The 12344-nt window shown below is 45.7% G+C and overlaps 1 protein-coding gene across 1 annotated transcript in view; it reads left to right on the top strand.

Moving 5' to 3' along the window:
• The window catches only part of LOC108784153 (neural-cadherin-like), a 60969-nt gene that overhangs the window by 15982 nt on the left and 32643 nt on the right, over positions 1 to 12344 (top strand). Inside the window, exons 2-6 of the mRNA XM_018552890.1 lie at positions 3611 to 3808; positions 5240 to 5465; positions 7792 to 7996; positions 9880 to 9991; positions 12111 to 12344. Coding sequence (XP_018408392.1) covers positions 3611 to 3808; positions 5240 to 5465; positions 7792 to 7996; positions 9880 to 9991; positions 12111 to 12344 — 975 coding nt within the window. The remainder of the gene's footprint in view (positions 1 to 3610; positions 3809 to 5239; positions 5466 to 7791; positions 7997 to 9879; positions 9992 to 12110) is intronic.

Below are 12344 nucleotides of genomic sequence, written 5' to 3'. Positions count from 1 at the left end.
TCATTCTGTAACTGAATGTATTTTTTAAATACAAGCAATAGTAGGTACCTGCATCTGACTTGGTATTAGTCTTGTGCAGTCCCTGAGGATGAAGCAGTATAAGGAGCCACTCAGTTTTCTTTCTTCTCGTCTCTTCTCGTCTCTTCTCATCTCTTCTCCCTCTTTCCCTCACTCTTCTCTCTCCCTCATTCTTCTCTCTCTCCCTCATTCTTCTCTCCCCCTCACTCTTCTCTCTCCCTCATTCTTCTCTCTCCCTCACTCTTCTCTCTCCCTCACTCTTCTCTCTCCCTCACTCTTCTCTCCCCCTCACTCTTCTCTCTCCCTCACTCTTCTCTCTCTCTCTCCCTCACTCTTCTCTCCCCCTCACTCTTCTCTCCCCCTCACTCTTCTCTCTCTCTCTCTCCCTCATTCTTCTCTCTCCCTCACTCTTCTCTTCTCTCTCTCTCCCTCACTCTTCTCGTCTCTTCTCCCTCTCTTCTCTCTCTACCTCATTCTTCTCTCTCCCTCACTCTTCTCTTCTCTCTCCCTCACTCTTCTCTTCTTGTCTCTTCTCTTCTCGTCTCTTCTCTTTTCCCTCTCTTCTCTTTCTTCTCTCTCACCCTCTCTTCCTCACTCTTCTCGTCTCCTCTCTTCTTGTCTCTTCTCTCTATCTTCTCCCTCCCTCTCACTCTTCTCTCACTCCCTCCCTCTTCTCTCTTTCCCGCACTCTTCTCTCTCTCCCTCTTCTCTCTCTCTCCCTCTCTCTCCCTCTCCCTCTCTCTCTCTCTCTCTCTCTCTCTCTCTCTCTCTCTCCTTTTTTTAGTGTATCTTCAGTTTTATTTCCACTGGTATATGTTATGTTTAATTACATAGTGTTTGTTTCATCTATTTTGCTTTTTTAGGCAGAGATAATCTATAGAGTCATTCGGCTGCTGTTGAGTTCATGTGATATATACAGTATAAATTCAATTTACAAGGCTGATGATTTTTTTTCCTTCCCTCGCTGTACAAGCTTTGAAAGTAATTGGCCTTAATTTAGCAATCCGTGTGCATATTGGACATCTTGTAAAATAAACGCTTTCTGCCCTCGGAGAGTCACCTCGCCTTGGGTTTTTTTTTTTGTAATAAAAAAGAACATTTTCCTTGTGATTTTTGCATCGCTTAGAAAAACAATCTCCCATTCAAGGTTACGCTCTTTAAAAAAAACATATCATTAGACTTGTTTTGCTTCAGATTCCCCGTTCTTTTCAAGGCGAGAGCAGAGTCGCGCATTTGCTTTCAGAATGTATTTTTCTAAACACGTTCAGTGTCAGGGACGGTGTTAAAGGAAAAGCCAAAGGAACAATAGAAAAAAAAATGTGAAAACATACATGAACTTTTCCAGAATGGATGCAGACAAACATTTGGTTTATGTTTTATTATTAGTGGTTTTGTTTTAAATGCTGCTGAGAATGTAGAACTGAAAATAAAAGCAAAGGTCGCCAGCAGAAAAAAGGCAATGGAATAGCAGTCTGTATTAAATATGACTTGCCCCAAAGAGGGGTTTAGGGGATGACGGTGCAACGGGTAGGTCAGCCACCGCTCAAGAAAACACAAGGAACCATGGAGGAACCCTGGTTGAGAATAGCTGGTGTATCCTTTACAAGGCACCAAACCAGCTGTTGACAAGCCTGAAGCACTCCCATCACAACTCAATGCAACTTTCAAGCTACAGCGATTGTAGTCCCCATTAGACATATGCATTCGGATTCGGACGAACCTGCAAATCAACGAAATTCAGTTGATTCGGCGGTTCGTCCGAATCCGAAATAACACATTTTATATATGCACCGAATATACTAAAACGATATTCAGACATATAAAAATTTGTTATCAGAGCGCGTGGAGGGCAGGAATCAGCCATCACAACCACTTTGCCGGTTGAGCCCACCTAGACCACTCCTTTTAATATGCTGGGCCTGGGAGGCCATTGGCAGGCCCAAACACTGCCAGATGGGGGAGGAAGTAATTAATGGTGGTTCCCACTGGTACCACCATTCTACACAATGAATGCCTTTTGAGTTACTGCACATGTACAGTAACTCAAATAAGGTTGACGCTGTGATCCTGGGACACAGTATTGGTGGGACAGGGGGCCAAGATGTGGAACTGTCCTGGGAAATCCAGGACAGTTGGTATGTATGCCTATACCTTGTAAGTTGACAAACACTGAGCCATTTAAATTTCCCAAAGGCCCACAACTGGGATCAGCACTGACCTGGAACAGTGGAAGCCTGACCTCCAGGTGCTGAACTCCATGGGTTTGGACCAGCTGGATAGGCTCTCTGATTGAGACATGCAACCCATTGGAATAAGTCGAGTGATTGCAGTGAAATTGATTTTGTTGCACAAGGACTGATTTTGCCGCCAGTGCAAATTGGAGATTCTCAATTTTGCACATTTTGTTTGAAAAAATAATGTACTCTTTTTATTTTTTTTTATTTTTTTTGGGGGGGGGGGGGGGGTATATTCAGGGTGGCTTGTTTAATTTACATTGGGTTTTTGTTTTTCTGTTTTTTGCCCCTATTTTCTGTATTTAAGCATTTTGTACTGTATTTCACATTTTTTGCATTGCAAAAAAAAACCTAAAACAATAAGGCTACTGAGGGTGCTTCAGGGTATGGGAGATGATGTGACCTTCTTCCCTTCCTTCTAGGATGCAGTGCTGGGCCTGAGAGGCCATTGGCAGGCCCAAACACTGCCAGATGGGGGAGGAAGTAATTAACCTGGTGTAAATTCCCAATGTGACCAATGCAAAAGTTACAGATTAGACTCAGGGCTGCATCAAATGGATAGAGTAGCTTGGAGTGGGGGGTAGCAAAGGTATCAGTGGGTTGAGCTTTTAGGGTTTTAGGAGAACCTGTATTTGCCCACTCAGGGTATTGATACTAATTTGATATGCAGGTATCACATACCTGTTGGGGGACAGATTGGCTGAGGAGGCCTCCCTTGCGGCTCTTGTCTCACACCCGTGGGAGTGGGAACAGGGAGCGAGTAGACAGAGAGGAGCAAGGGTGCCAAGGTGTTCAGACACGGTGCCTGGTAGAAGTACGGCCACTGGGTCCCTGGAAGGATGAGCAGGGCTGGTAGACAGCTGAGATGTCAGTGAGGATAGCAGTGGAAACTGGAGCGATGTCAAACAAGCCAGGGGTCAAGCCAGACGGTCAGCACGGTACAGAAGGAGCAGGCAGAGGCAGAATCCAGATAACAAGCAGAGGTCAGGGGCAGGCAGTGGTCAATCAAGGTCAGCGGGAATCCAAGTCAAGGCAACAGGCAAACAAATAGCAGGAACACAAGCACAAGCTGAAAGACCATTCAGCACTGGTCCATAGGGCCAGCTGGTTTAAATAGGACCATCTGTTAGAGACCAACGTGTCACTTCCTGTGCACCACTTTCCGCTGTGAGCATGTGCGTACTAGTGCATGTTTTCCGGCGACACGGAAGGCTGGAGTTTACGGCTACGGCCTTACAACAGGTGACCATTTGAAGGCGTAATTATGAATCTGTACATGAAACACAATATTCCAAAAATGTAACAAGCAGAGATTACAATGATAACCCAACACATATTTATTAATTTGCTTTAAACAGGTAAGGCCTGGCACCTCATCCATCTTCAGCTCACAGTCACTGACATCAATGATGAGTCTCCACAGTGGACGATGGAGCCATTTCCGTACCTGGCGGCTGTGTCACCTCTGGCCCCGGCGGGCACCCGTGTCTATAGATTACACGCAGCTGACAAGGATGAAGGGCCAAATGGAGAAGTGGAGTACTTCCTTCGGGAAGGTAATGGACCATTGCATCATACTGTTGGACGGCATGATTCATGCAGGAGTATGTAGTAGATGGATACTTGTGGGAGAAGTGAAGGCTACAGAGTAGAAGGCCATGCATTCCTACATTCTTACATGGCTTTTATCTACATCAAACTGGCAGAGCAGTAACAGACCAATCCCCGTCAGGTAGACATCACACAGTAGGACATGGTTAGTAGCAACCACGCATACAGAACAAGAAAGCAGCTCTTACAACCAGGAGAAGCATGCTTTCCTTAAGCAGCTGAGAGGATGAGATCTCCGGCAACACCAACCATGCGAATACCTAAAAAGCTCCTCAGATGAAATGTCTGATTCTTCCTCTTTAACAGTTTCCTGAGCTCCAACCTGCTTCCAGCTGAGGGGAGACCTAGCTGTCCCTAACAAAATGGGCTCCTGCCCTTACCTATGATTAAGCCAGTGAAATGTGTCAGAGGTGGGTGGTCGTTGGGCGGGGACAAGATCATGTTGGCTGCTGGCGTTGATCTGCCCGTCTAGTCACACTCTGTGCAGTTTATGCTGCATATAGCACTCTACATCCAAATAATGGCCACCCAGATCTTGTGAGACTCAAATTAGAAACAGACTCCCCCAAGATGGCGCCCAAGGTCAATGGCAAAGGGCATATTAATCCTATGCCAGGCACCCTCTAGCACCAGCAATAAGTGACAGCAACATGACCAGTTTGTTTACAATTGAGAGTCAAGGAGGAAGTGATCACTTCCCAATACTGCTTACCTGATAGTGGTGCCATCTCTCCTATAGCAGTGGAGCTGATGGTGAAAGAAAATCCCAAATTTTTGATGATCATCAGAACAGGAATAGATGGGAAATCTCCCGATGGGAACACTAGTTCTAGCTAACCACCAGGGATTTCCCTCACTTTGGAGGGATTCCCTCTCACTTCCTGTTGTCACTATCAGACAGGAAGTGAAGGGAAATCTTCCCAATGGGACAAAGATGACAGAAAATCTGATAGGGGTTATAATCTTCCTTTACACTATCCAAAACGAAAAAAAGTTTTGGCTTCACTTCCACGTCAAGGCATTTTCAAAGGCCTGGTATGTGGTTATTACCCCGTGGTTAGGAAAATTGGTGGCAGGTATGTTATTTATGGTCTCCAGTCAGTATCCTTAAAGAGGAGCTCTTAAAAACATTTTCAGGGGCCAGGTAAGTGGTCTTCACCCTGTGGTTTGGTTAACTTTGGTTATGGCTCTTATCTTCTGTTATATTAATATATGTTCCATTGTAGGGAAGTAATTCTATGCTACGGCCTTCTTCATTTGGATTTTCCATTAAACCTTATAGAAGGAAGTCTAGGAGTGTGGTGTGGTTTATTTTAGTGTAGCATGAGATGTCTTTGGCCTTACCCCAGGGCATGCCTTTATCATTTTTCATCCAGGTGGAGCAGACAGGTTTATGGTGGACAGAAGCTCTGGCTGGATACTGACCACAGACAAGAGCCTGGAGGAGGATATGGAGTATCTGCTGACGGTTGAAGCCGCTGATAAACCTGGAAGGAGAAGTCCTGCAGTCACAGTGTCCGTGGTTGCTGGTGTCAGACCTCCACAGTTTAGAAATGCGTCCTATACTGTCTACGTTCCGGAGAACACTCCCTCAGGACATGTGTAAGTCATCTTTTTTTTATATTCCTGTCTGTGTCCCCAATGGGTAGATTTTCCATCCCTTTCTGAGCTACAAATCTCTCTCCAATGTCTCTCCAATGGGAACAAAAACCAAAACACATTTTTAATTTTTGTTTTGGTGCACCTGGAATGAGATTTTGCCCATTGTTCCACTTTATTCGACATCTGGAACGATCATACTAATTACCCGTCGAGATCCCTTCAATTTTATAAATCCAGTACATGCTTTGTTCAACAGTGTGACGGACCCCCGTACTCAGGATGAGTATGTCTGCCGCTGTCTTCTTCCTTGCTGAGGAGATCTTGCAACCTGAAGATCCTTAGCTCCCAGTTTCCCCTGTCACTAGACAAGGCTTGAGTGCAGGTGAAACAAACTCTGGTTTATTGAGAAACTGCACAAACTTTTATACAGAAAGTGATCAGATCAAAATATAATCCCATCACATCCCCCTTCCCCTCCCCAGAAATCCTGTCTTCACAACACCACAGGTGTCCACCTGCTAAATAGCTCCAGACAGCCATAGCAGGAGCCTGGCCAGAATGTCATTGTTCTGAGCTCCCTCAGAGAACAATGGGAGATAACAAGGGATGGTGCTGATAGTCTTTCCGTAACCAGGTCACTCAGTATAACGCACTCAAACATAACTCAACCCCAATACACATTTATCTTATAAACTCATCACCATGTCGTCACAAACAGTACCAAGCTCTGATGAAGGGGGACCCTTTGGATGTTGAAATGTGTTGGAATTTTATAGTATATGAACCTGAATAAAATCAAATTAGGACTTTATATACTCTACATTTGGTGCTTTCCTCCTTGAGCACCCAGCCCCTACTTGAGAAAAGAGCCAACCTTCGTCCACCACTCCTGGAAGATCTGCCAAAGGATAATTATTCCCTCTACTTTGCTTAAGACCTGACAGAGAATGCCTACTGCTGTGAGAGATCTAGCTCCCCAGACCTTTCTAACACATGGGGAAGGGTTAGGACATCTGACATTGTTTTTATGGCTGTCTTTGCCTTCCTTTACTGGTGACAACCACTCCCCACTTTTTTGTATTGTGTCACGGGGGGAGAAAATCTTCCCAATGGGGTCACAGACAGAATTGAAACCCTCGGGGAGTAGAAGGAAGGTCTGGAGAGCTAGATCTCTCACAGCAGTAGGCATTCTCTGTCAGGTCTTAAGCAAAGTAGAGGGAATAATTATCCTTTGGCAGATCTTACTGGGGTGGTGGACGAAGGTTGGCTCTTTTCTCAAGTAGGGGCACCCAGCACAAGGAGGAAAGCACCAAATGCAGAATATACAAAGTCCTAATTTGATTGTATTCAGGTTCATATACCATAAAATTCCAACACATTTCAACATCCAAAGGGTCCCCCTTCATCAGAGCTTGGTAATGTTGAACAAATCATGTACTGGATTTATAAAATTGTAGGGGTCCCGAGGAGTAATTACTAGGGATGCACCGATACCAGTTTTTCAGTATCGAGTACGACTACCGATATATTTTTTCCCCAGTATTTGCCGATACCAAATACCAATACTGGAAGTCCCATGAGGGAAGTCAGGCAGTGTGTAATGACTCGCCACCTGGCTTCCTGATTAGCCGGGAAGCCGGGCGGCGTGTAAAGACTCGCCACCCGACTTCCCGATTAGCAGGGAAGCCGTCTCCATGCATCTCGTCACTAGATGACGAGAAAGCATGGAGCCCCCTTTCTGTCTAATCAGGAAGCTGTGCGCTGTGTAATGACACGACGCCCGGCTTCCTGATTGGCTGGGAAGCCGGCTCCATGCTCTCTCATCATAAAGGTGACGAGGAAGCATGAAGCCGGCTTCCCGAGCAATCAGAGTAATGACTCGCTGCCCGACTTCCTGATACCGGAAACTTGGGTATCGGGGTAGGCATCGGAGCATTTGGGCGAGTATGAGTACTCGCCCCAATATTCGGCATCGGCACTGATACCGATACTAGTATCGGTATCGGTGCATCCCTATCGTTCCAGATGCCGATTTAAAGTGGAACAATGGGCAAAATCACAGTCCAGGTGTACCAAAACAAAAAGTGTGCACAGACTTACTCATGTCGGACCACTACATAGAGGCCACTGCATCCACACAGAGAGCAAGGATCTTTCTCTGGAGCATGCTCGCAGGGCACAGGCTTCTCTACCCAGGCTGTGGCTGCTTTCTAAAGACAATGACCTGTTAGACTTTGCACGCATTTTGTTTTGATGCACCTTGAATATATTTAGCGGATTTCACCTGAAAGTTCGATTGGGCTTCAACTACATTTCCTTATTCCAGACTGGGGACGGTGTCAGCGCTGTCCCACCAGAACAGGACATTAAGCTACAGTTTGGTCTCAAACCCCCACAATCTGTTCACTATTCACCACCTGAACGGGGCGATATCGATGACGAAGAGCATGGATTATGAGACGGAACCCCACCAGTTTCTGCTCCTGGTGAGATCAAGTGAAGACCACCAATCGCTGGCCAGCACTGCGGAGGTACGCACAGAATGCATGCTATGTTTTACGTGCACAGGAATGCTATTGGCTGATGACTTTCTGTATGGAAAGGTTATATGTACACTTCCATTATTCCCATCCTATATCCTTTTATCTCCTCCCACAGCTCTGTTTTCAGTCTTTTTGAGGTCATATTAACTTATTATATTTGGTGTCACCTGCACTCATGAGTGACATAACTGATTTATCAGTGGGGATCAGTGGAGTGATTTTGTCAAAATTGATTACGTCGTGAAATTATGATTTTTGCCTTTGTGAAAATTCAGACAAACTAAGCCTTAAATTTTGCCATGCGGACTGGTTTGGCTAAATTTTCTTATTAAAAAAGTGGAATGGCTTTGACATGGCTATCACATGGCTTTGTTTATAAACAAGGGGTTAGGGTTAGGACTAGAGGTTTATTGTTAGGGCTAGAGGGTTACTGTTAGGACTAGATATTTATTGTTAGGAGTAGAGGGTTAGTGTTAGGGTGAGGGGTTTATTGTTAGGACTAGAGGGTTAGTGTTAGGGCTAGAGGGTTAATGTTTGGACTAAAGGGTTAGCGATAGGACTACTGGGTTATCCTTAGGACTAGAGGGTTAGTCTTAGGGCTAGAGGGTTAGTGTTAGGACTAGTGGGTTAGTGTTAGGGGGTTAGTATTAGGACTTGAGGGTTGGTCTTAGAGCTAGAGGGTTAGCGTTGGGAGTAGAGGGTTAATGTTTGGGCTAGAGGGTTAATGTTTGGGCTAGAGGGTTAGTGTTAGGACTAGAGGGTTAGTGTTTGGGCTAGAAGGTTAGTGTTGGGAGTAGAGTGTAGAGTAGGACTAATGGGTTGGCCTTAGAGCTAGAGGGCTAGCGTTGGGAGTAGAGGGTTAATGTTTGGGCTAGAGGGTTAGTGTTTGGACTAGAGGGTTAGTGTTTGGACTAGAGGGTTAGCGTTTGGGCTAGAGGGTTAGCGTTTGGGCTAGAGGGTTAGTGTTAGGGCTAGAGGGTTAGTGTTGGGAGTAGAGGGTTAGTGTTAGGACTAGAGGGTTAGTGTTAGGACTAGTGGGTTAGTGTTAGGGGGTTAGTATTAGGACTTGAGGGTTGGTCTTAGAGCTAGAGGGTTAGCTTTGGGAGTAGAGGGTTAATGCTTGGGCTAGAGGGTTAGTGTTAGGACTAGAGGGTTAGTGTTAGGACTAGTGGGTTAGTGTTAGGGGGTTAGTATTAGGACTTGAGGGTTGGTCTTAGAGCTAGAGGGTTAGCGTTGGGAGTAGAGGGTTAATGTTTGGGCTAGAGGGTTAATGTTTGGGCTAGAGGGTTAGTGTTAGGACTAGAGGGTTAGTGTTTGGGCTAGAGGGTTAGTGTTAGAGCTAGAAGGTTAGTGTTGGGAGTAGAGTGTAGAGTAGGACTAATGGGTTGGCCTTAGAGCTAGAGGCCTAGCGTTGGGAGTAGAGGGTTAATGTTAGGACTAGAGGATTAGTGTTTAGGACTAGAGGGTTAGTGTTAGGACTAGTGTTAGGGCTAGAGAATTAGCATTAGAAGTAGGGGGTTAGTGTTAGGGCTAGCTGGGCAGGGTAAGTTATAAGGGACTCTGCATTGCTTTAAAAATCTGTTGACAGATAAAACAGTCCTTGCATGGTGAAGTTTTCCGTTAAGTCATGCAGCTCATTCCAGAGACGCGGCCAGTCTGTGACGATGCCGGGGCCTTGTAGTCTCTGGCACGTACGCGCACGGAGGGAGCCGCTTTATGACCCTATCACAGCGCTGACGTGCGAGCAGATGCTTTATTGTCCTGTTTGCCGGCGGCAGGCGCACACTGATTCATTTTTATATCAAGATATTAGTGTCCAGTTTATTGCGCTCTGCTGGAACTCTTCCGTGTTTAATGGAAATGTCTCACAGGTTGCGGTGGTGATTACGGACGTAAATGATTGCGCCCCCGAATTCCAGCAGACGATCTACAGCAAGGAAGGTGTCCCTGAGACCGTACCGCCGACATCCACCCTGCTGCAAGGTTAGTAACATCTGGCTGAGCTAACGAGGAACCATAAATTCTCCGACAAAACACCGCGCAGCAAAACACAACTCGGATACTTACACCGGCCTCAAGGATCGAAGAACTCTGCAGAATTTTTTTTTTAAAGGCTCTGTTCTGTCTCTCTATAAAGATATCTATATACAGTATATATATCTCAGCAAAGGATGAGCTGCACACCTGTGTCTCTTCACTGTTGGCGCCATCAACAGGAATCATTCCACTGTGGATGAGTTAATTTTATATACAAGTATACAGTATGTATATATTGTTCCTTGTACACTTGAGTTCCAGTCTGACATTGGGCAGGACTGCATAGGCTACATGGGGGCCATTAGATGGACACAAATCTCCTACTGTCAGTCTCATGTTGTGTACTTCTCCCACATGAGAATAACAGAACACAATTAATTTAAACCAAATGTATAATATAATGTAATATATCAACCTAACCCCCCACTCTAACCTTAAACTCAGCCTAACCCCCAGTCCTGACCTGAAGCCTCAACCCAACTCTCTACCCTAAAATAAACGTAACCTAAACCCCAGTCCTGACCTGAAGCCTAAACACAACTCGCTACTCTAACCTTAAACTCAACCTAACTCCCAGTCCTGACCTGAAGCCTCAACACAACTCCCTAAACTAACCTTAAACTCAACCTAACCCCTAGTCCTGACCTGAAAACTCAAAACAATGTCCTACCCTAACCTTAAACTCACCCTAATTTTCAGCCCTGGCCTTAAACCTCAACACAACTTCCTATCCTTACCCTAAACTCAACCTGACTACCAGTCCTGACCTGATGCCACAACCAAACTCCCTACCCTAAGCTTAAACTCAACCTTACCCCCAGTCCTGACCTGAAACTTAGCCTTCAGCTCTGACTTGAAGCCTCAACACAACTCCCTCCCTAACCTTAAACTCAACCTAATCCCCAGTCCTGACATGAAGCCTCAACACAACTTCCTACGCTAACATTTAACTCAACCTAACCTTCAGTCCTGACCTGATGCCTCAACCCGACTCCCTACCCCAAGCTTAAACTCAAACTAACCCCCAGTCCTGACCTGAAGCCTCAACACAACTCCCTACGCTAGCATTAAACTCAACCTAACCCCCAGTCCTGACCTGAAGCTTCAACTCAACTCCCTACCCTAACCGTAAACTCAGCCAAAACCCTTAATATTGGTTTTAGTTCAAAGAAACATAAAACAGCCAACACATTTCAGGGGCTCACAAATCTCCACTTTTTCGGGGGGCTCAGATAGTGTATGTAGTCAGGAGGCCCAGTTATTTGTTAACAGGGTGAACAATGGACTGTACCCAGGATTGGTTATATATAGGATCTGTATACCCCATTCCATTGTTCACCCTGTAAATAATTACCTTTGGTACTGGGCTGTTTTTGAGTCCTCCTATCTACATACAATATCTGAGCCCCGAAGAAGGGTGGGATCCCCTGAAACGCGTTGGCTGTATTACATTTCCTTGAAATAAAACCAATATTAAAAAAATGTTGTACCTTTTGGATCTTTGGTCTCGCCTTCTCAATAGACTTTTACACAGCTAGAGGGCACGCTACTTTCCTTTGGAGCGGCCTCACCTGAGCCTCTGTGCCCCCTATGGACCTGACTGACTTTCTTCCTGCGAACACACTATCGGAGCCCTGTAGACGGGGGAGATTTGTGAGCCCCCGAAATGCGTTGGACTTTTATGTTTCGTTTTGAACTCATACCAATATTAAAAGATTCTGGTTGGGGCACTCTCATTAGAATTTTTCACATGTGGAGAAACTAACAAAAAAACCTAACAAATAAAGTTTTGGTTTCTCATATTATTTAAAAACTCTTGTTCTAAAGGATCAAATCCCCACATTATGACATGTTTCATCCTACACGGCTTCCGCAGACAGCCCAGAACAAAGGAGTGAGAGCGGGGAGCTGGAATCAGCGTGCACACAGTAAATAACAATGGGATAATTATCTGGGCCTCACACAAGCAGTCATTTCTCCCGATAATGGTACGGTTTATCTATGTATCCTGTCCTCTAATTGTTCTCCTGCTAAAGCAATTATTTCTTTTCTTCTCTCTCCGCAGTCACGGCCACCGACTGTGACACCGGCGCAAACGGCGAGCACTCCTATTTCACGCTCAGCCCCGATTTCAGCATCTCCGAGCAGGGTGTCATTAGCCCGGCACGGGGCCTGGATTACGAGCGGCCGGGACACCTGTACGAGTTCGTCATCCTGGCGTTAGACCGCGGCCAGCCGGCCAACACCGGGACAGCCACCGTCAGGGTCCGAGTGTCCAATGTCAACGACGAGGCGCCCG

Source organism: Nanorana parkeri, unplaced genomic scaffold (assembly GCF_000935625.1).
Source record: "Nanorana parkeri isolate BGI_ZX_2015 unplaced genomic scaffold, ASM93562v1 scaffold6, whole genome shotgun sequence".
NCBI classification, from domain to species: domain Eukaryota; kingdom Metazoa; phylum Chordata; class Amphibia; order Anura; family Dicroglossidae; genus Nanorana; species Nanorana parkeri.
The sequence above is the reverse complement of the archived record's forward strand: the minus strand, read 5'-3'. Positions and strand labels throughout refer to the sequence as shown.